Source organism: Sceloporus occidentalis, unplaced genomic scaffold (genome assembly GCF_023333645.1).
Source record: "Sceloporus occidentalis isolate IW3139 unplaced genomic scaffold, rSceOcc1.0.p SCAF_1, whole genome shotgun sequence".
NCBI classification, from domain to species: Eukaryota; Metazoa; Chordata; class Lepidosauria; order Squamata; family Phrynosomatidae; genus Sceloporus; species Sceloporus occidentalis.
Genome location: NW_028316981.1, coordinates 182907670 through 182931775, shown reverse-complemented (window position 1 = coordinate 182931775; position 24106 = coordinate 182907670). Strand labels below are relative to the sequence as shown.

At 42.0% G+C, this 24106-nt stretch overlaps 1 protein-coding gene across 4 annotated transcripts in view; it reads left to right on the top strand.

Annotated features, from left to right (window-relative positions):
• Positions 1-24106, top strand: part of HAUS7 (HAUS augmin like complex subunit 7) — a 46571-nt gene that overhangs the window by 7976 nt on the left and 14489 nt on the right. Inside the window, exons 1-4 of one of the 4 annotated variants that reach the window (XM_089485856.1) lie at positions 1558-1955; positions 2150-2261; positions 16219-16334; positions 18953-19020. In XM_089485856.1, coding sequence (XP_089341982.1) covers positions 2232-2261; positions 16219-16334; positions 18953-19020 — 214 coding nt within the window. In that variant the 5' untranslated portion in view covers positions 1558-1955; positions 2150-2231. Of the gene's footprint in view, positions 1-1557; positions 1956-2149; positions 2262-9283; positions 9433-9493; positions 9564-16218; positions 16335-18952; positions 19021-24106 lie in introns of those variants that run through there. The other 3 variants (XM_089485839.1, XM_089485844.1, XM_089485847.1) reach the window with 3 other exon arrangements.

The following is a 24106-nucleotide window of genomic DNA, read 5'->3' as shown; positions in this document are numbered from 1 at the left end:
TTTCACTGTTCCTAATGTCTGCTTCAGCTGGAAGCTTCCACAGGGCATGAAGATTTTGTCCTGTACTCTTGGATTTCTCTTCAATTGTCAGTGATCTTGAGGGTTTGATTCTGCCACCAACTTTGGTGCAGAGCTCACTTCTTTTGGACTTTCTTTGAAGGCATTCACTCTCATTTTTTTTTGTCCCAAGGCTATGGAGATTGCTGCAAATATGCTGATGCATATTTAGTTTGTTGTTCCCATTACATTTTGGGTTTGCAAATCTCTTCTAGTCATTTTAACCCTTGTGTTATTCAGACATGCCATTGTTTCAGGTTAAAATGGAGCCACCTCCCTTCTTTAATGATACAGAATGATTGGAATCGATTTGGAAGCATATTCACACTGCCAATGATGCAGATCAATGTCGATCTTTCAGTAAAACCTTGGGGAAAAACGGTATTGAATATCGCAGATGGGGGGGGGGTACCAGACCCCCTTCCCCCGGTGCATCAAATGCATTCGGGATGTGTGTGAGCACCAAGGATTCAACCCCAGTTCATCCCAGATTATTTTTGTAGTGTGAATGGGGCCTTTGATTAAGGGCCCAGGTCTCTCCTGGATTAGAGATTCACATCACTTAGAGGGAACTGGAACTGGATCTTCCCACTCCTGTCAAATGCTATCAATGCTACCTAACTGTAATGACTGGACCTCCAGTCATTTGAAGACTTCTGTCAGGCAATAAAGAGTCAGGCTGAGAGGGAGGTACATGCAAATGAGTAATTACATCACAACTGACGGAAGGCTCACTTGGTCAATCAGTGAGCAGGAGTGAGAGTTTCTTCCGGAAGCTTCCAACAGAGGGCTATAAAAGGCCTCTGAGATCAGTTGGTGGAGCTTCTGCAGTGGGGAGCCTGGAGTGAGAGTATCTCCCTTGATGTGGGTCTTGCCGGTTGGGAAAAACTGCAGTGTTGAGTCTCCAGAAAGCCTATTTCAGGAAGGTAGTTTGTGCCAGGCCAAGGCTAGTAACTACATCTCAAAACCATCCAGGCTGGAAGATTCCATCTCTGTATCAGTTACTTAGGAATGTGTCAGTTAGAACAGTTAGGCCTTATTTTAAAAAAAATTCTGTTGGCTTGCTTGAAATGAATATCTGATAACTATACGTTTTGTACCTGCAAGGTCAAAAGACCTTGTATGATTTCTATTATTTTTATTAATAGAATAAATATTTTTCTTTAAAAGTATCTGCTCTTCCTACACTTCTTTACACGTGCCTTAGTTCGGTTATCGCTTGCTTAGAGTAGAAAGGAAAGGGAACTACAAATCCTTAACAAGTCCCAGTGTGTGTTAAGGAAAGGTTATTACAAATTCACTGGGTGGTGACAGCGTGATTCGAAGTTCTCCAAGAGTCTCATTCAACTTTGCAGAGAGTGTGAACCGACAACAGGAGATTCGGGGTGGGGGGGGGGGGGGAGAGATAAAGGATCTACTAAGTGCCAAGACAGGGCCACTGTTTGGGTTGCTTATAGCACAGGGATCATCATAGAAGGGTACTGGCCACCCATCTAGGAGTTCAAGCCCCCTGCCCCATAAGCTCATTGCTACCCATCCAGGGCCATTCTGGATGGATCCTAAACTCCACAGAAATTTAAAGAGGCCATCCAGAGTTGGAGACCCCATTTCTCAACATCTTCTTCTCCTCTCCCCTTCTAGGCTGTGAAGGCTGCTGTGTTTCTCCCACAGGAAGAGCAGAAATGTTACGCCAGTTTCAGTGGGCATCCCTATCAGTCCTGTAAAGCCTCCTGGGGCTGAAAGTAACAGGATCCCAGCCCAACATTGCTGGTGGTTCTGCAGGGGATACCAGCGGTAACATCTGCTGGGCAGGCAACCAGTCAGCCATCACTATGTGAACCCCAGTTACCTGTCTGACAAGATGAAGGGGATCCTTGAGGAGAGAGCCAGTGCTTTCGGTGAGAAGATATACAGGGGTCTGGAGGATCTGTGGGGAGGCAACCAAGGGTCTGTGTACTGGGTGGAAAGGATGCAGTGCCTGGAGTTCCAGCTCCCAAATTCTAGAAGGATCCAGGGGGAAGGAGCAGCAGCAATATCACTTGGAAAGGAAGGGGGCCAGGCTCACATTGTCTTTCTTTTCTTCATTTATCAGCAGAGGCTGAGGGATCTTCCTGGCCACGTCCAACTCTCCGGTCAAAAAGGAATCTGCCCTGAATTTAAGAACAATTGCAGGGATGATAATCAAAATCAACAAGAGAGATCAGGTACAACCTCCCTCACTGGCTTCCCTACCCAAAGCCTGACACTTCTTCAGTCAGTCTCAGTGTTGAGATTCTGTACTTCCTCCCATTGGGAACAGCATTGAGAAATGTGGCAAACCCAGCTGTCTGGAGGTAGACCTCGTTGCCTGAAACCCTGTGGCTAGGAAGGGCCCCATTCCTAGTCACAACTTGGTACGGGCGGGGGGGGGGGCTTGGATGATGGGAGGTGATGGGGCACACAAGGGTCCTCCTTGCTCACAACCTGACTTTCTTGACTTCCAGCACATCCTGGTGTGTCTTGACTAGGAGACGCTGGGCATGCTACAGGCTTTCTCTGGCAACTGCACAACTGCTTTGGAGAAGAGGTGCAAAGACTTGGGTCTCCTACTCAAAAAAGTGCAGAAGGAGGAAATTATAACAAATGCCTGGTAGCCAACAATAACATCTGGCTAAATACCACTGTGCCAGTATTTAGCTCCCTCTGGCGATGCTGCCAAGGCACTGTAAGCTCCCTGAAGCGTTGTGGTGACATCATGTGCGTGCCACGCTGTTTAGATGTGGCATGTGCATGATGTCATCAACACGTGTGTCATGTGGACAGCACTGCGAAACAATGGCGCCGCCGTGATATGCTAGGGTTCCGGAGCGTGCAGATGCTGTGCACTCTGGATCCCTAGAATTGGCCCCAGGCTGCCGCAAACCGGCAGTCTGTACTGGGCCTTAGTTAGCATTTAGGATATTATTTAATTTGTGTTTACTGGTCTTGTTTACACTTTTGGTATACTGTTTAATATGATGTTTAATCTAGTCTAGTTTTAATTTTAGATGTGTGTGTGTGTATTTGCATATGGGTATACTGATATTTTTCTTTCTCTCTCTTTTCTTCTTTCCCCCCCTGTTTTGTATGTTGTAAGTGAAGTTGATGGTTTGTTAATATATATATAAATCAAGAAGCCAAAGAAGGAGGAGGAGAACAGGAGGAGGATATTAGTAAAACTGCTTTACTTTACTGGCCATATACAATTTAACTCTTCTCCATTACATTCCTTCAGACTATTTCATGTTGAATTCTGTGGCTGTCATGGTTTTCTTCTTCCTCCTCTTCTTTTTCATATTTTATTGATTCTATATAGCATAAGCCACCCTATGGGATTTGTTAAAAAGCTGTGTGGCAGGATATAAGTATGAATAATAAATACAAAACGTTAACCAGTCTTACTCTGATTTAATTCATCTTGAACTCTGTGGGACCTCTGAGAAAACACGTATAAAGCTTAAGACATGTAACCCCCTAAGCCAGTTTACTTGGAAGTAAACTGTGCTGAAAGCAATATATCTAAGGCCAATATACACGTCTCTTTCAATCTATGACAGCCATGACTTTTAGCCTATAGTGTTATGGGAACAGCAGAAAAACCAGAGACTTTCTGGTGCTTGACCAGGAACTATTTATTATTACAAACTGTCTGGAAAATTCGGGAGGGAAGGGAATACACTGTTGGAATACAATAACAAAACACATATCTCAGTCTATCTTTGAGGCTGAACTCTTCCTGTATCCTTGAGATGACGCACCAGCAACCACTACTGCCTGAAAAAATGGGGTATTAACTGTAGTAAAACTGAACGTGGTAATCTTACTCTGCAGCATTCTCCATTAATGAACTACTGCTTGTGGAAAATGTAGCAAGACTCAAGACAGCCAATATACATGTATTTGTGCTGACATGAAGTGAATTTAATATTTCAAGTATTATCCTAGAACATTTGTTGTTGTCGTTGTGTACCTTCGAGCCATTTCAAGACCTATCACACAAAGCAGTCATGGAATAGTAGCGAGATGGAGAGCCTATTGATGGGTTTTGCCCATCAATGAAAAAATACAGTAAAGCAAAAAAATAAAATGCAAGACAGGAGCAGGATGGGCACAATGTTGTGTGATAAGTACTAGCCAAAGATGATTTTATCCTGTTAAAATCCTACTTTTCCAGCCTCATGTGATAAAATCCTTAGTCTCCTCTCTCTCTGTTCACTCTCATCCAACTCTGCTGGTTATTCTGGCCACCTCCATCTCAAATACTCCAAGACCAGGTTACTGGACAACCTGTAGCATGTTCCCTCAGATGAGAAGCTCAGTGAGGTGAAAGGTCTTTTACAGAACATCTCACAATGCTGAGCACAATGTAATTGTATGAAGGGCTGCTGTTAGTGCAAGGGCACAGCACCCTATGCCAAATGGCGACCACTCTTGGCACAAATAACCTCCTCTGGGTTCTTCAGCTTCTCGCTCTTCATGAAACAGGGAGAGAGTTATTGAGTGGCACTACTCCCTCCCCCCATTAATATTCTTTGCCATTCCTTATGTATCCCAGACACTTTTTGAGTCACAGGTGACCCTTGCCAAGCAGCCCGTCTAGACTGAGAGTCATTCCCAAGCTATTCAGCCTTTTCATTTCCTCTCTAGTACAGGCACTTGGAGAAAACTCCCCTCCCTTCCTTTCCAGCTTTGTCCATTACACTTTCACCTCTCCATAATGCTGGTCTGGGCCTACATTTTACAAGTTGCGCAGCAACAAAAGCTTGACCTGGAATATGTGAGATAAAGATGGTTACATTAGCCAGGAAAGTTGCCTCAGTTGCAGAGAGAGGAAGATCTTAATGAACCAGGCCATATGACACATGATCAAGTGAAGAATCTCCATGAAAATAGGTATAGTGGGCCCTTGGTATCCACTTGGGTTTGTTTTCAGGAGCCCCTGTGGATTCCAAAATCTGTGGATGCTCAAGTCCCTTTATATACAATGGTATCATAAAATGGTGTTCCTTATCTAAAATAGCAAAATCAAGGCTTGCATTTTATTTTATTTTTAATATTTTCGGAATATTTTCAAGCCATGGGTGGTTGAATCTGTGGAGGGCTGGCAGGATAGGGTGGCCAAATGTTTACCTGGCTTCAGCTCTTGTATTTTTAATAGGAGCTTGTTCTATAGAAAGGAATAAGCAAGACTTTCCACGGTATGAGTGTAGAGATAAATTTATAATCCCCATGCTGTCTTTTCACACAGAGGAGGAGGCATACATATAGCATGTCATCATGCTGCCACATTCACTGAATTTTAGGGGGGGCTTCAGATGCAGGCATTTTACTGTTCTCCCTTGTTTACCCAACCACTTCCTCTGTTTTTTTTTCCCCTTCTTGCTGAGTGCAGAAGATCTATTAAGAAGAAAAAGGTTTAAACAGCAGCACAAGCTGCATCTCTGCTGCTGAAATAATGCAGTTTGACAGCAATTTTAACTGCCATGGCTCAATACTTTGGAATTCTGAGATTTGTAGTTTTGTGAGATAGTTAGCCTTCTCTGTCAGGTTTTTGCTGAAGTTCAAGTTCAGGTGAAGTTTCCAGGCAGGGAAGATTTGGGATATTGGGATACTGAGATATAACTTTGGGATGTAACTGGAGAAATGGATTAGAACCCCAGGAAAGATAAAATAAACTATTTAGTTTTGTGTTGTCCAGACAGCCAGCATGGTTTGAGTGTTGGACCAGGGTTTGAATCCCTGCTCAGCCATGGAAATCTACCGGGTTAACCATGGAAAAGTTACAGTCTCACAGCTTCAGAGGAAGGCAAAGGCAAAAACAAAAACAAAAAACAAAACCCTCTGAATAAATCTTGCAAAAAACCCCAAAAAACGCACAACCTTATAACAGGGTCTCCATAGGCTGAAAATGACTTGAAGGCACACAACAACAACTTGTGTTGGCCATAACAAGATTCTACAATGCATATTGAGATCATACGTTTATTTATACCTGATTTTTTAAAACTTAAGACTTTAAAAAAATGTGAAAGATTTCAAGCATTTTAGCTGAATAGTAATAATAATGACCTGATTTTATTCTAGTATGGATTCTGAAAGTTGTATGACACACTGCATTGCTTGGATATCTGTCTTCTCCCTTAAAGCAAACTTTCCAAACCAATTACACCTAGTTACTAGAGAAGGCATGACCATCAGTTACATATGCATTTCCTCATGTGCCAAGTCCTTGCTGGAGAGCTGGTGATGAACTCATGGTAACTCATATCAAGTTTGGGTGATAGCATCAATCACTTCTTGGAGCAGAAGTTCCTGGAGAAACTGATTCAAGCCTCTGCCTCCTCTTGTCCCAAACCCTGCAATATTGTTTCTCAGAATCTGGTCTCCCCCCTGCATAATGCTTTTAATTTTCAAGATACGTGTCACAGCAGCTTCTCTCTGGTTCCAAATATAGACAAGCCAAGTAAATTACTATGGAGGCTTTGCTGATAAGAGTCCTGCAACTTCATACAGTACTGAGCTGTATCCTTAATTCCTCCATATAACAGAGCAAGCAGAAAACCGAAGTGTCGGAACTGCAGGTGTGATGAATCTGGGGCACCCTCTGCTGGGGAATAGTGAACATTATGTGCCCTGGACTACAAATGAGGGTTATTACAGGCTGCAATTGTAGATTAACAATAATTTATTGTTTTGTCATTCAAAGATAACTCAGAAGATCACAGAATTCCATCAGATGTAGTCACAGCAGTTAAAGTGCATAATGCTGCAACTGCATGCTGCAAAGGGCCTGGTATAGTGCAGTGTTTCTCAGGCCTATCTGCAGTGGGAGATCATCAATAATTCCTCCTCCTAATGTTTCGTCCCATAATGGTTTGAGCACTGGACAACTAATCTGGAGACCAAGGTTCAATTTCCCCTCGGTCTTTAAACCCACTGGCTGACCTTGACTGACACTCTCAGTCCTTGAAAATCTCACGGTAGTGTTGCCAAAAGTCGGAAACAATTTGAAGGCACACAACAACAACAACAACAACAATAAAAATTATTTGTATCCTGCTTCTCTGTGTAACACAACTGGAACTGCTTACAAGTTAAAACATACAATCCCGTATCCCAATATCCCACCCCACCCCAACCCAAAAAATACAATTAAACAACTCAAAAATTTAAAACATACTTTAAAATAACAAAGAAATCAAGAGTGGCTGTGGCAGAAGTCAGAGGTATAACTGGTTCAACTTTTTTGATGGCCGGTAGTCTATTCAGGAAAGGCCTGCCGGAAGACATCTGTCTTAACAGCTTTTTAAAAGTTGTTTAAGATGGCAATGTGATGGATCTCATCCGGCAGGCCATCTAGGAGCGGTAGCCGAGAAGGTCCTCTGAGCGGTTGTAGACAATATAGTTTTTTTAGGTCGTAACAAATTCCTCCCCCTGATTGTAGGGGGTGGTGCTCATCTTTGTTACCAAGCCGAAGAGTCAGTGTTGTCCGAGGACTGCTCTGGTGGTCAAGTAGTCAGCATGACTGCACCAAACGCTGTTACCTTCCCACCAAAGTGGTACCTTTTATCTACTTGCATTTGCATGCTTTCAAACTGCTAGACTGGCAGAAACTGGGACAAGTGACAGCAGCTCACCCCATCATGCAGCACTTGAGCCTTGAACTGCCAACCTTCCGATCTTCTGATCATCAGAACTGGCACCTTAACCACTAAGCCACCACATCCCATGATAGATTAAAATACATAACAGATTAAAAGAGACGAGAAAGCAATTTACTTTGTGCTGCTGCTGTTAACAGAACAAGAGTAAAGCCAGTGTGTTTTAATGAATATATGTGTATGGGGGGTGTAATTATTTTATTATCATTATCATTGTTCACCTACACAGGTGTATTAGTATATTATTAATATTACTATTAATATTATATACACTCGTTCCTCCACATTTGCGACTTTGGAAATAGATAAAGAAATAAAGGTCTGTCAAAAAGGCAAGATATGTAATGTAATATATCTGGGATAAATAAACTAGTAGAAAATATTTCTATATAGAAGGTAATATAGAATGGAAGTTGTACAAAGCGCAACAATCAAATAAAGATTGTCAACTGAGTTATGTTTGCTTTTTTTATATTCTATGAAAACATGAATAAAAGTTATAGGGTTTTTTTAAAAAGAATAAGACAAGTCAGAGATTATGAAGGAGAATCCAAAGATATAGCCGTATTAAGTCTGCAAAATCAGTATATATAGAGATCTTGTAGCACTTCTGAGACTTAAACCCAAAACACACTGCAGAAATCATCTGGTTTGAGACCGCTTTAACTGCTCTGGCTCAGTGCTATGGAATTCTGGGAACTGCAGTTTTGTCAGGCATTTAGCCTTGTCTGTCAGACTGTCAGAGATCTCTGGTGCCACATTTAACTACAATTCCCATGAGAACTGAGCCAGGGCAGTTAAAGGGGTGTCAAACTGGACTATTTCTGCCACGTCTTTTGGGCCTTTCTCATGGCAGCATGAGCTTTCATATCATATAAGACTTGAGCCTACTTCCAAATGCATTTGGAAGAAGCAGACTTTAGCCTAGAAAGGTCATGCTGCCAACTTTTTTTTTCTTTCGTTAAGGCCAAACACAAACAAACTGCAGAAATAATAATCCAGTTTGACACCACTTTAACTGGCTCAATGGTAAGCAATTCTGGGAACTGTAGTTTGTTGTGGCACCAGAGCTCGCTCTCTCTCTCTCTCTCTCTCTCTCTCTGATAGAGAAGGCCCAATGTCACACAAAACTACAGTTCCCAGGATTCCCTACCACTGAGCCTGGGCAGTTAAAGTGGTCTCAAACTGGATTATTTTTCTGCAGTGTGTTTTGTAGTTCATCGTGGCACCACCAGAGCTCTCTGACAGAGAAGGCTAATGTCACACAAAACTAGTTCCCAGGATTCCCTAGCATTGAGCCAGGGCAGTCTCAAAATGGATAATTATTATTTCTGCAGTCTGCCTTTTTGGCCCTTAGTCTCAAAAGTGCTACAAAATCTCATTTATGAGAGGGACTATTTGTTTTCTTCCTGGAATTGGTTTCTCCTGCTATTTTGAATGAGCATTTAAAGAGAGCACAATACGTCACCAGGGAACACCCCCCTCCCGCACACTTGGTACAGCCCAACTGAAATTCGAGGGCATAGCAGAGCCTAATCCATCCTCAGGACTCGCCCATACCATTTGGGCGCAGAGGGGGGGAAACGTCTTGTACTCTCCTCCCTTGAGCCAGCCAATGAATAAGAGCGGCTCAAGCTCAACCTCCGGCGGGAAAATGGCGGCGGATTCTTTCTCTGTTCTTTATCGGCGGCTGAAGGTATATTCCCTCCTGGAGGAGCTTATTATTAAAGGGAAGCTTCCAGGCTGGAAAGGTTTGGGCTATATAGTGCAACTGAAGAAATGGATTGGCATCCAGGGCTGCAGACACATTGGAGAAATAATAACCCGGTTCGGCACCGCTTTAACTCTCTTGTCTGGCTCAAGGCTATGGAATTCTGGGAGTTGGAGTTATCCAGTTTGGCGCCACTTTAAGTGCTGTGGGATTCTGGGGAATTGCAGTTTTGGGAGACAGCCTTCTCCGGCTGCATCCACATTGCAATAATAATAATAATAATCCGATTTGATACCACTTTAACTGCCATGGCTCGAATGCTATGGAATTTTGGGATTCCAGAGCTCTGCTCTGGCGCCACGACAATAGAAGCAAACTACCATTCCCAGAATTCCACAGCACTCAGTCGTAGCCGTTAAAGTGGTGTCGAATCGGATTGTTCCCTCAGTGTGGGTGCAGCCAGAGAAGGCTAACTGCCTCTCAAAACTACAATTCCCAGAATTCCATAGCATTGGGCCATGGCAGTTAAAGAGGTGTCAAACTGGGTCAAACATAGATAGCATTAAGCCATAACTATTAAAGTGGTCTCAAATCAGATTGTTTCTGCAGTGTGGATGCAGCTAGAGAAGGCTAACTGCCTCTCAAAACTACAATTCCCAGAATTCCATAGCATGGGGCAATGGTGGTTAAAGAGGTGTCAAACTGGGTTATTTCAGCCCAGGGCTGCATCTGCACTGTAGAAATAATGCCATTTGACACCACTTTAAAGCCTTGCAGCTCCATCCTCTTTGGAAGATGCAATTTGAGTCCCATCTTGGGAGAAAGGCGCATATAAATGAAGTCGATGATAATGATTAATATAATAATAACAATAACAATAATAATTGAATCACTGTAGAAATAATGCAGCTTGACACCACTGTAAGGGTTGTAGCTCCATACTTTTTGGAAACTGCCTTGAGTCCCATCTTGGGAGAAGTCGATGATGATGATAATAATAATAATAATAATAATAATATCACTGTACAAATAATTGACATCACTGTATTGCATATAAATGAAGTTAATGATTATAATAGTAATAATAATAATAGAATCACTGTAGAAATAATGCATTTTGATACCACTGTAAGCCCTGTATCTCCATCCTTTATGGAAACTGCCTTGGATCCTTTCTTGGGGGGAAAGCCGGCATGTAAATGAAGTCACTGATAATAATACTAGAGTCACTGGAGAAGTAATGCAGTTTGACACAACATTAAGCCTTGTAAATCCATCCTTTTTGGATAACATGCAAATGAAATAAATAATAATATCCTATGGAATCCTGGAATAATTATTGTAGAATAATAATATCCCGTGGTTTGTAGTTTTGCTAGGTCTTCTCTTCCAAAGAGGGCTGGTGTCTCACAAAATTACAAATCCCAAAGTCCTGTAGGACGATGGAGCCATGAGAGTTAAAGTGATGCCAAACTTCATTATTTCTACGTCAAATTGCATTGTTTCTATAGTGTACATACAGTTTGAGTGCGGCACTGTGACTCTGGATACCAGGCTTTGAATCCTGGCTCGGTGACCTTAGGCGAGTCACACTCTCTCGGCCTCAAAGGATGACAATGGAAAAGCCCCTTTGAAGAAACTTGCCAAGAAAACCTGTGATAGGGTTGCCATAAATTGGAAACAACTTGAAGGTATACAAGAACAACAACAACATGACATGATGCACCCCTAATTTATTCTGTGGAGTTTACTCCTAAGAAGGTGTTTGACACCACTTCAAGTGCTCTCACTCCATCCTGTGCAATCCTGGGATTTGTAGTTTTGTAAGTTCCTTAGTGTCCTCTTCCAAAGAGGGCTGGTACCTCGCAAAATTACAGATCCCAGGATTGTGTAGGATGGAGACTTGGGAGTTAAAGTGGTGTCAAACTGCATTATGTCTACAGTGTAGATGAACCCCAGGAATGCTAAAATAAACTACTTTGCCTTAATACTCTTTCAAGTCTCCTCTCTGCTCCCTTCCTTAGCTTTTTGTTTTGTTTGTTTGTGGAAAAAACAAACCACTGGAAAATCGGTTTCTTCTTTCCAGCATTGGGTTGCAAAACAATTCAAAACAGGCAAACAGCCCCAATTTTTATTTTTAAAGCCTTACCAGGGGTTCAGTGGTGCCTTTCAAATTGGAGCCTCTATTTACCTTTGAAAAGCAAGAAGAACTACCTCAAGTCCTGTGGCAATATAAAGATTATCGTGTTTATTATAACAGAGGCTTTTGCGGTCTATAACAGGCTCCTTCATTGCATGCAGTAGACCACAGGAGATCATAATGTTAGAAGTTTGTTCATTTTTAAGGTGCCTCGGGATGTAGTTATTCTTTGCTGGAACACTTAATAGACTTAATGTAGTGGGTAAGGGAGAAGGGAATATTATTTATTTATTTATTATTTTGTATGCCACCTTATATATTTAATGGGACCTGAGCATCCATGGACTTTGGTATCCACAGAGGGTCCTGGAACTGAACCGCAGCGGATACCAATAATAATAATAAGTTTTATTTATAGACTGCTATTCCGCAAGGGTGATAGTGGTGTACAGTAAAAATTGCAATACAAAATTAGCCCCTACCCACCCCCTCACTCCCTCCAAGGGCCCACTCTACTCTCAGTAGTGCTAAACAAAATATTATAGAAGCTTGCAAAGGCAGTACTGCATTTTGAATATTTCATGCTGAACACACATGAAAGGAAGGGCTACTGTCTTGATGCCTAGATAACAAGCTCAAGGGAGACTGATTCTGGACTCAAAGACAAGGGTGTGCCTATGTAATGAAGGAGACCGTCTAATAAGCACTTCAATCATGCTTTGTAAGTGTTTAGGGCTGGGCCCACCATTAAGTAACAGGTGGATGGGAAGAGCTGAACCAGCTCCCTGTTGTTCTTCCTGGTCATTCCCTTTTGTTGAAAGACAGAAGTGTTTATGGTCCAAAACACACTGCTGAAATAATCCACTTCGAGACCGCTCTAACTGCCATGGTTCAATGCTAGGGAATCCTGGGAATTGTAGTTTGTTGTGACACCAGAGCTCTCTGACAGAGAAGGCTAAACGTCTTCCAAAACGACAGTGACCAGAATTCCCTAGCATTGATCCAGGGCAGTTTCAGCGGTCTCGAAGTGGATTATTTCAGCAGTGTGTTTTGGACTTATGACACTCTGCCTCTCCTGCATCCTCTAGACTGGTTTGCTTCTCTGTTACACAGATGCTTTCCCATCACTGTCTTGTGTGCCTTCAAGTCATTTCCGACTTATGGCAATCCTAATGTGAACCTATCACAGGGTTTTCTTGGCAAGATTTGTTCAGAGGAGGTTTGCCATTGGCTTTCTCTGAGGCTGAGAGAGTGTGACTTGCCCAAGGTCACCCAGTGGGCTTCATGGCTCAGCGAGCAGTTGAACCCTGGTCTCCAAAGCCATAGTCCAACACTCAAACCACTATGCCACACTGGCTCTTTTTCTGTCACTGGTACTGAGGTAAGATCTACCTGCTAGTCCAGGAAGCGGTTTTTATCTTCTCTTTGCTTCCGAAGTATAACATCCAAATACTACATTTGTTTACAGTGTGTCCTCCACATTCACTTGAGTTAGGGGTGCAGGACCCCCCATGGAAGTGGAAAAACTGTAAATTAAAACAACCGTGGGTTGTTTTTTTTTAACCTTAGAGTACACCTCTCTAGGAATATCTAGGAGGTCCTCCGGGACATATCTGTTGGCAACATCTGCTGGAAGCTGACCACAGAATTGTGCTAGAGGACCTACAAATGTCTAGGGAAGTGTTTTCTCTGGGAATCTCTAGGTCCTCCAGCGTGCCGTCTGGAGGAAGTTGAACATAGGCGGGTTACAGACAGGCAAAAAGGGGTGTGTTCATGACGTCATGAAGGTAGAGCCTTCAGACGGCCCTTACCTGAATGCCACCATGAACACGCCGCCCGCCCGCCCCAAGCGGGAAGAAGCGGCATTAAAAAGGTGCCGCTTTTCCCCGCTTCTTTTCTATATACTGCGCAGCTGCGCATCTCCGTCTGTAAGCTGCTGCACCGGTACGCCAGAATTGTTACGCAGCTAATTTAAGTTGCCCATTTAAAAGCTCCGTGTCTGCTGCGTCGCATAATGAGTCGGGGTCCTGGAACATGCGCAGTTTGCACCGAGGCTCTAATTAGAGCATCAGATGCCATGCAGATGTGGAAGCTGCAGCACAGCTGCACTCTATTTTAATGCTCGTAACCCTAACCCTAACCCTAACCCTAGAGCAACATGTACGCATGCGCTGCTAGAATTGGGGAAAGTTTGGAATTTAAAGTGAACCCCTACACACATTCCTGTGCCATTTTCACCTAACAATAAAAAACCCTTAAAACTTTAAATATTTACATATGTACAAGGGGGGGATGGCAGGGGGACAGCGATGGCAGCGGCGACAGCTGTGGCTGTGCATTGCAGATTCAGCAAGAGCGTGGGGACCAAAGGAGAGAGGGCATCCATGATGCTGGTGACACTACCAACGTGCAAGCGGACAAGGATGCCAACACCAGCTGATCACCAGCTGGCAGGAGACCACCATTGTTCTTGGGCAGGGTGAGGGAAAAAGGTTAAAGGGGCCTGGGCGCGCAGCTGCGCATCCGCCAGCCGGCAAAAGAAAAAAAAAGCCCCGTTTTTGGCCGCCCGTGCAGAAGCTGCCTCTCTCTTTGCAGCGTCCTCCGAGGCGGCGGTATGGAAACTGCAGGTCAGAAACAGCCCCAGGTGAGGCGTCTTCACTGCCCCCCATGTGGAAGCCCCATACACCTGAGCCACGCCCCCGGGGCGGGCGGTCTGGAGGCTCCGTATTCAGCAGAATACACCTCCAAGACGTCTTCCCCTGCCCGTCTGTACCCCGCCATAGACTCACATTGGAAGACCTAGAGATTCCTAGAGAGAACATATTTGTCAAATCCATGAATAATCAAATCCGTAAAAGGCAGAGCCGTAAATGTGGGGGGATGACTGTACTATAAAAAGTATTTTAATTCAAAAAAAGTGTGCATAGGCTAGCAGCAAGACTCAACAAGACTGCCTTCATAGAGTTGCATTATTAGCAAGTCTTTGGCTGCTGCCACACTGCAGCAATTTGACACTGCTGTAATTGTCATAGCTCCTTCCTATGGAATCCTGGGATTTGTAGTTTGTTGTCCATTCAGAGCTCTTTGACAGAGTAGGCTAAATAGCTCACAAAACTACAAATCCCAGAATTTCATAGCATTGAGCCATGATAGTTAAAGCAGTGTCAAACAGCATTAATTCTTCAGTGTAGATATAGCCTATGGCAGAGATGAAATTAGGAGACTCCCAGGTTAATCGGTTCACTACACAAAGGAAAGGGTTGTATTTTTTCTCTTAGCATCCTTTCCATGACTTTCACACTCTCAGTTAACATTCTAATGTTTAGTTTTATCTGACATTAATCTAAAATGTATCACAAAATCCTTTTTCCCTTCCTCTTTTTGTTCTGAAACAGACCCACACAGCTAACTCTTTGAAATACAATAACTTTCTCTGGAGACATATCAGTACTACAGTACCAGCAATGCATTTCCTGAAAGTGAACTCCATATAACAAATCCACCCTCCCATTCTAAATACATTTAAACAAAACCGTGTTTCTTTTCCCCCAAGCAAATATATAGAGAAGTATAAATTACTTCCATATTTCTGTTGCCTTTAGCAATTAGCATGCTAAAGAAAACTCCCTCAGGTCAGTATTAATGGACTAAAGGTAACTAATCTGATATTTCAGAGCCCTCTTGGATGCAAATCTGATCTTGCTGTCTGGTTGCTGATGTTCTCAACTCCACAATCCAGCTGAATGGATCTAATTCATCTGTTCCACTGGGCCCTTTAGTAAATGCCTGAACTCCAAAGCAGTTAACGTCCATATGATACTTTTCTTCAGAATTACATTATTCCTTCTATTTTTCCTTTCCTTGTAAAGTTGGGTCACCATCCAATGGAAAGATCTCTTGCCCAAGCTCCTTTGTAAGAAACAGAAGCTTTGCAGGAGAGCTGTTTCTCTCAATGAAATACATGCAGGATGCCTTGAAGAATTGTGTCCTTGAAGACAGTTATATGATAGGCTTTTCTTCTTTTTCTTTTTCTTTTTTTGGCTATAAGTACTTTCTAAAATGATGACCCATCTAGTGTGTGGCGCACATTTCCTCCAATGGACTGCTTGATTTATAGTTGTTATGTGGAACATGTTGGCTTTCAGTAATGCAAAATTCTGAGTTACGAAAAATGATGAAGTAGCTGAAAAGTTTTGAAAATATTTACTGTACAAGGCTGATCCTGGCTGCAGATGTCTCCAGTTGTGTCTAGAGAATGGCTTATCCCATAAAAAGTAAACAGACTGCCACAACATTAAGATAATCTGAGTCGGGGGTAAATATGGTAGGAGTTAAAAGGACTTGAATAGGGTTAGGTTAAAAACTGAACAGGATAGTACCTCAGCTGAGGAATTTGGGTCTGAAGATCTTTGACATGTTCCCACCTCTATGCTGGGGTGATATCTGCTAAGGATATTACCACCAGGAGCTGGAAGTAGTGTTCTTTCCCTGAACAGGTATGTGAGACTGTGCCATGAGAAAACAGGTATCTGGTTATGGAGGGTCTGCAGTATAAGACACACAGATAATTTGGAAATAATGGCTTCAGTGAATGGAAAATTTATTTGTTCATTCTTTCCATCATCCTATAGGAGCTGGGCTGCCCTGCCCTTGAGGGTGTCTACTTGTCAGAGGCTAAAGACATGCAGAAGTTGCTGTGTACTCCTTCATCCCATCGCCTGGACATATTGGAATGGATTTGCACCTGGTAACATCCTTCACCATTAGATCCTTCCTGCCATTGTGACCTCCTTTCTCTCTCTCTGTTTCCAGTACAGACAGAACTAGCATACCAATACTATGCCTCCTGTTCCTACTGAAAAAATATAGCTTGAATCTATAGCTGCTCTTTGACTTGTTTTAAACCTTATTTTTATATCTTATTTTCATTTCATGCATTTTAAAGCTAGAGGTGGGTTGAGGCACAAAGCAGATCTGCAATTTGAAAACATATAAATCACATTCCTTGAGTCTCATTATCTCTCAGGATTGTGTGGCCTTGCTTTGGAGATCTGCCATACAGATCAAGCCATGCAGGAAGCAGAAAAGAGTTGTGAACTCCATGTACTGATGTTAACATTTGAACTGGCCCTTGCAGATGAAATCCAGCAGGAAATGTTCTGTGTCATGGTCGATGTGTTGGGAATGTGGGAGAGAGCATGGGTAGTCCAGATTGTCTTTCAGCCCTGTTTCATATTTTGTGGGTAACTGGGCATCTAGAGACACTTATGGACTTGCAAAATGAAGTAGGGACATTAAGCATCAAGAAGGTATTGGGGGGGGGGGGTAATTCTTCATTAAGTTACTTCACAAAGGATGCTACAAGTAATTTAAAGAATTTTCTGTGAAAAGTCTTTGAAAACAATGCTGCTTTTGAAGCATATTTATGATACAAGACTGACTCTGCGCAAAATTTGCATGTGGTTGTTTTACACATAAAACAGAATTCTCTGCACAGGAAGATTATGTTTCTGTGCAGAAATATTATTTCCTGTAATATGATTTCTTGTGCAGAAGAAGCTGCTTTTTGTGCAGAAAATGCTGTTTTCTGTGCAAATCACACAAGTGCAGATTTTACACAGGATAAGTCCCCAATTACAGCATTTTCTGTGCAGGAAACAATATTGCTGCATAAAAATATGATTTCTTTGTCACATGGAAATTTTGCACAGTTTTTCTCCCAAACGGCAAAGATTCTCACTAGTCCAAGATTCTTTTCATCCATTTTCTCACCACTAAAACATGTTTTTCAACAAGTTTTGAATATTCTTTCCATCCCTAGAAGGAATGAGAGGAGATAGAGAGATACATGAGGTTTAAGTGAGAATGAAAACAAAAAGGGATATTGAAGAGTCATGAGGGATAGAAAGTGACAGCTCATTTATTGTGTACCGCAGAATTATATGAAAAGTACAGAGAGCTCAGGCAGCCCCTCTCTGTGTAGCTTCTCCCTGGATTCTGTTTTCAGTCACATTGGTTTGAAGAAGTCCAGAACAAATTTTATACGCAGATGGACAGATAAGTCTGATCAACGACAAATAAATTCCATGTTGTTGGGAACACATTTGTAATTGCCAAATTCAGCCCTTTGAATTTCTTTCTCCTCAAGTTCTGACCTCAGGACTAGTCACAAGGTGGAGCACAGCACACTTAACAGCCCAGTAGTGGTTTTTCTAAGGAAATAGGCTCTGAGCTCTTGAACAAAAGCAGTTTTCCTTGTCTTTCTGCTGTTGGCATTTTTCTCTTCACTGTTACCTCCCTTTTGTCCCCCATTCCCATTTCCTATTTTGTTTGTTTTTTAAAGAATTAGACTACAAATCCATATAAGCAACACCATTTTATTATGCCATTGTATTTAATGAGACTTGAGTATCCATGGATTTTGGTATCCATGGGGTTCCTGAAACCAAGCCCCGGAAGATATCGAGGGCCTACTGTAATCTGTTACATCAGCATGATACTTTCTAGATATGTTGGACTTCAGTGCCCATCATCTCTAGCCACCATGGCCAGTGGTGCTATTGGCTGGCATGGTGAGAACTGCTACCTATTTCTCTATCTGTCTTATTGCCTGTATCTTTCCTTTCCCCCTGAGGTGGGACTCAAGGTGGTTTACAAGATAATAAGAAATAAAAGTTAAAGTACATGTAGAAAAATCGTATTGAACTGTCTGTAGAAGTAAAACCAAGAATGAAAGTTGTACAGCACACACACACAAAACCATTTCATGTGTAAAACAATCAGTCCTCAAAACCACTGGAATAGCAAGGTCTTTCCCTGCTAACAAAATAGCAGCAAAGTAGCCAGCTTAGCATCTTTGGGAAAGAGTTCTATAATATGGAAGCAGCCCCAGGGAAGGCTGTCTCTTGCTTCCCCACTAAATGTGCCTGTGAAGGTGGTGTGATCAAGCAAAGTGCCTCCCTTGAAGATCTCAGAGCTCAGATAGGCTGATATAGGAACATATGGTCCTTTAGATATCTGAATCCAGGCTGTAAAAGGGTATTATAGGTATAACCCACACTTTGAACAGTACTCAAAAACTCTATTGGCAACCAGTAGAGCTGTTGCAAGACAATCATAGGGGCCCAAGTTTGGGAATGTTATCCTACATAATGTTGGCTATTCCCAAGCTCAGGCAGATATTTTCTCCTGTACTGCATCACCAGTTATTATGGTTAATTCTGACTTGTGGGCTGTAGGGAAGAATTGTCTGGCTCTCTTGTTCTGGGTGTATTGCTGCAGCAAATATTTGGAGTGAATCTCTGTTCTGATATGAGGAAGAATGCTGCAGCAAGGCAATGACCCCCATTTTGTTCTCCCTTGCAGTGTGTATCCACCCCTCCAGGAGCAATTCTCATCTCTCAAGGAATCAGAGTCAGATTTAAAAATAAGAGGTATGTTTTGTACTCAGGTTGACCAGACAAATACATAATCAGTGTAATTCACTGTGATTTCTTGGGAAACACTTGAAATGTTTCTGTCTACATTTAGAGGGCTCTGTGGATGGGGATGGGGATGGGGATGGAGATTGCAATGGGTCTCTGTTTTTGTTATATGCTGTCAAGTTGACTTTGATGTTTGGCAAATCCTATGAAGTAGAAGCCTCAAAGAGCCTCAGTCATCAGCTGCTCAGGTCTTGCAAGCACTGGACTGTGGTTTCCTTGGTTGAATCAATCCACCTGTAGTGTGGTCTCCATCTTTTCCTACCACTTTCTACTTTTCCAAGCATTTTCCAGTGAGTTGCATCTTCTCAGGATGTGTCCAAAATATAACTCCCTGGATTTAGTCTTCTTCACTTCTACTGAGAGTTGAAGCTTGATTGGCTTTATAACCCATTCATGTGTCTTTTTGGCAGTCCGTGGTACCCATAGAACTGTCTTCAGGACCACATTGCAAATGGATTGATTCTTTTCCTTTCAGCTTTCTTCACTGTCCACAGTTTTTGCAACCATACATAAAAATGTGTGCTCTGCACACACACTAAGATTGTATCCTTAGCTTTTATATCCCTGTCAGTGGGCCAGGCTGACCTACACCACATGGTAATTGTGGTGAGGATAGTTTGTTTCAGCCAGAACTCTGCAATTTCTCTTATATAAATGAATGATGCTGTTTACTACCGTATGGAAAAACATATAGAGATGTCTTTGGGAACCCTGTTGAGGTTGGGGCTAATCTTAACTCTGTTGACCACAGATGAGAAAGATAGTGACCTTCAGTCAGTTGTATCCTAGACAGAGCATGGAAATAATTTCTTAAAATTAATTTGTATCTTAATTTATTTAAAATTTCAGCAACTATTTAGAAAGCCATTATGTAATAATTAAAGAACATTGGCATTTTTATTGGTAATCAGCTTTTTTTATTTTAATTTAGTACAGTCGGCCCTTCTTATACACGGATTTTTTTATACACGGATTTAAGCATACACGGATTGAAAATGTTCCAAAAAAGTATAAATTTACCTTGATTTTCCATTTTTTATAAGGGACACCATTTTGCTATGTCATATGTAATGGGACTTGAGCATACACGGATTTTGTTATACACGGGGGATCTTGGAACCAAACCCCATTGTATAACAAGGGTCCATTGTAATGACTACGTTTTGTGATTTTATAAAAGTTAATGGTTTTATAAAAGGTAACAATTTGACAAATTAATACATTTAACAAATTATATGTTTTTAACATTGTATTGTCAGCCAATGAAATTTCTTTCATGGCATTAACCTTATGGCCTTGCAAATGCTGTTGAACTGTAAATGCTGTTAATATGTAAGCACAGATGATAACATTTGAAAGCTCTGATCTTCAATTGTATCTTTCTTAGCTTGTTCCATAGAGCTCCAAGGAAAAAGCTGAACAGAGGTTGTAATGCTTTTTGGGCTACTAGAATCTCCTGGGATCCTGAGAGTTATAGCCCCTAAAAGTAACTTTTCAAGCTCTGATATTTCTTCACATATCTCTCTGCATAACCTCCTCCAATTTTCCGTGTATGGTCATGCTAAGACTCTTGCAAAGGAATGTTGAACTGGCTTTATACCCAGATGGATAGATAAAGCTGGTTGACCTGAACTAGGTTTCATCTCATCTTCTAACTGGGTGATGGCATTTTGAGGTTAGATGAGTGTATCTTCCTCTGTGGCTTTGTGAACTCTTCTTGGTAAAGTTGCCTCAAGAGTTTTCAAGAAATTACAGAAAACCTTGCTTTATATTTTTGCATATATTGTACTGATTAAGTATTACTTGCTTGCTAGTAAAAAGACTTCAGCTGTGAATCAACATGTTTTGTGATTATATTAAATAGCACTTCGTGCTTAGGAAACATTTGAAGTATAAATAGGAAGTATCTATTAGATCACTGATGTCCATGCTTGGACTTTAAGGTGGCCTATCTTTTTCTTGAGAAAGCAAAGTTTTTTTAAAAAGTGGAGGAGTTGCATACATAAAAATACAAGACCAAGGTACTCTTCAGCACCCTCAGAAATCAGGCTAACTGGAGAAACAGACTGCCCCAAAGCTGCCCCTGAGAGAGCCTGGTTGGGGCTGCAGCAACCACATGCTGTGGCCCTAGTCTGCCCAGAATCCAGCTCAAATAGGAGCAGCAAAGAGCAGATTGGGGCAGAGTGAAGCTGCCCTATTGCAACTTCATTCGGCTTCCAGCTGGCTTGGGGGTGGTGTGGCATCTAAACACCGTGCCTCCAAGTTGCCCCAAAGTCGCCAGCATGACTTCCAGGCAACTTGGGAGCGTGGTGCATGTAAATACCATGCACTCCATCTGGCTTGAAGCTATCTGAAGCTGCTAGTCTGTTCCAGCCCCAAGAGAAGATAACTGACCCACAGACACCCTCTAATGGCTAAGAACCTGAATTTGGGACGTACAAGTCCCAGTCCAAAACCCTTAACTATTACACCATGCTGGCTTTCTGTCTGCTTTATTACTGTTTGGACCAGTCCCATGTTTAAGCATTTAGGTCTGCTACAGAGGTGTCTTTTATGAACTTTAGATTACACTGGCTAGAATAAAAGTGAGAATGATGTGGCCCAGCAGATGTTGTTGAACTCTGGTTCCCATCATTCCTCTCCACTGGCTCTATTAGCTAAAGCTGTTGGTAGTTGCAATTTAACAACATCTGAAAAGTCATATGATTCCCACAGCAACCAAGAAGAATCACTGAGTTTACTTTCTCCAGAGTGAGCCTAGAATTCACAAGCTGATTTGCACACTATAGATGGGCAATGGAGCAGTAGTGCAGCATTGCCTGTAGGTAATTTCTAACTTATGGCAACTCAAAGGTGAACCTATTGCAGAGTTTTCTGGGGATAAGAGTGTGTGTTTCAGCCAAGGTCATGTAGTGGGTTTCCATGACCAACTGGGGAATCTAATCCTGAAGTGCTATATATGGTGTTGATGTTATACCAATTCTTTTACCCAAAGCTGGGACTTGAGGCTGCTTACAAAAAGATTTGGATAACCCCACCCCACATCATTAGTGTATATAAAAGGCATCCTTACATTCTGCTTTTGCTTAAATTTAGGGAGATTTTTCAGGGTTTTGTTTTTGCAGTTCTGCCACAGTGTATATAGATTCATTGCAAAGCAATTGCTCAGCTTCAAGGGAATGGCTTGTAAGCCAGTTGGCACTTCATCAGTCCATGTTTCTGTGCACTGAACTTGTCATATTCCATGCTGAATCTGGTGTCTACTGCCAGATTCTTGATTAATCTAAAGTCTTGACCTCGGTGCAGTCTTGAGTTAAGCTTTGGGATATGAACAAATCTGTGTAATTTAGATTTTCAAGATGAAGTGCTGATTTCCCTTCTGGAAAACCAATTTTAGATTGGTGTATGTATGCATAGCATGGAACTCAGATTATGCCTAAATCTTTATAATTTGATAAGATGCATAAAACCCTTTTTTGTCGACAAGCTTTCCTGTGCCACATACTTTTGGAACCTTTTTTAAAGAATGTTTGAAATATCCCTTCCTCCAAGGCTCTTCTCATGATTGTATGAGTTGAATATAATGTATGCTGAGTTTATACATATTAGAGTAAGAGGCCTAAAACAGAATTGGTTTCCTAAATGGGTGTCTTGAAGGCACTGATGCAATTCAAAAAAGATGTAAATTGGGAGAGAGAGAGATATGACCCACAGTTCTCTCCCAGACACCCCCAACATAAACAAAAATAAGTCATGTGAAAGATTCGTTCCGAACCACTGCCAAAACCAACCAAACTGCAAAGGCTTAGCTGAATTCCCTTTTTCCACATGTTTTCCACATGTTGGCGCTAGGAGAGTCATGAGGCAAAAATTACTTCTGTCCCTGCCACTGTTGCTCACCCTGAGATAAATGGAAATGTAAAAGAAAGGGGTAAAGTTTATAGCAAGGAAGTGATAACTTGGCTTAATAAACCTACTGAATTGCAGCATTAAAAAGGATCTTGTAGTACCTTTGAGAGTAAATGAGCAAAATAAGTTCCTCTATGAAAGCTTATGCTATAATCTCTTTGCTCTGGCAGTCTCAATGGTGCTACAAGATCCCTTTGCATGTGTGAGAGAGTATGGGGCAAAACAGACCAGCACAATATGCTGGCTTGGGGGTGATGTGGGGGCATGGCATTTAGATGACACATGCCTCGACCACCCCCAAGCCGGTGTCACACTGCCTGCCCGCCCAGATGGCGGGCAGCATTGCAACACTCCAGCAGCGTGTTTATTTGCTGCAGGAGTGCCAAAAAGCCAGTGCCACTACATGGGGCTACCCTTGTTCCTAGTCCAGAATCTTGAATTAGTACAAAACATGGCAGCCAGGTTGGTCACCGGTAAACCTAGGAGTGACCAAATAACACCTATTTTAAAATCACTTCACTGGCTGCCTATTAGTTTCTGGGCACAGTACAAGATGTTGGTTATTACCTTTAAAGCCCTACATGGCCTGGGTCCAACCTATTTGAGGGATCGCCTATTTCCTTATAATCCACCCCCCCCCCCCACGCACTTAGGTCCTTTGTTGCAGCCTTTAAAGACTAAACTAACTGCAACCTCCCAGAGGGCCTCTCTGCTACTGCCCCAAAACTTTGGAACAGCCTACCAGACAAGAGCCGTCAAATGACCAGCTTAGACAGCTTCAAAAAAGCTGTCAAGACGGATCTCTTCCAGCAGGCCTTTCCTGAATAAAATTGCCTGGCCAAAGAAAGTACAATCACCCCCTCACATCAGATACTATACTGTCGGGTTGTCAATGTTCTGTTTATTTTAATGTGATATTTTAAAACTTTGATTTTAATTGTAATAGATTTAATTCTTTTTTAAGAGGGGGATGTTATATTATCAGTATAATTATATGTAAGGATATCTTAATTGTTAGCCGCTTTGATTGTCTTGTCACACAAAAGCGGGGTAGAAATAAAAGGTTTATTTATTTATTTATTTATTAAAAGTCACCCTTTCTTCACCCCAGAAAGCAGCGGCATTT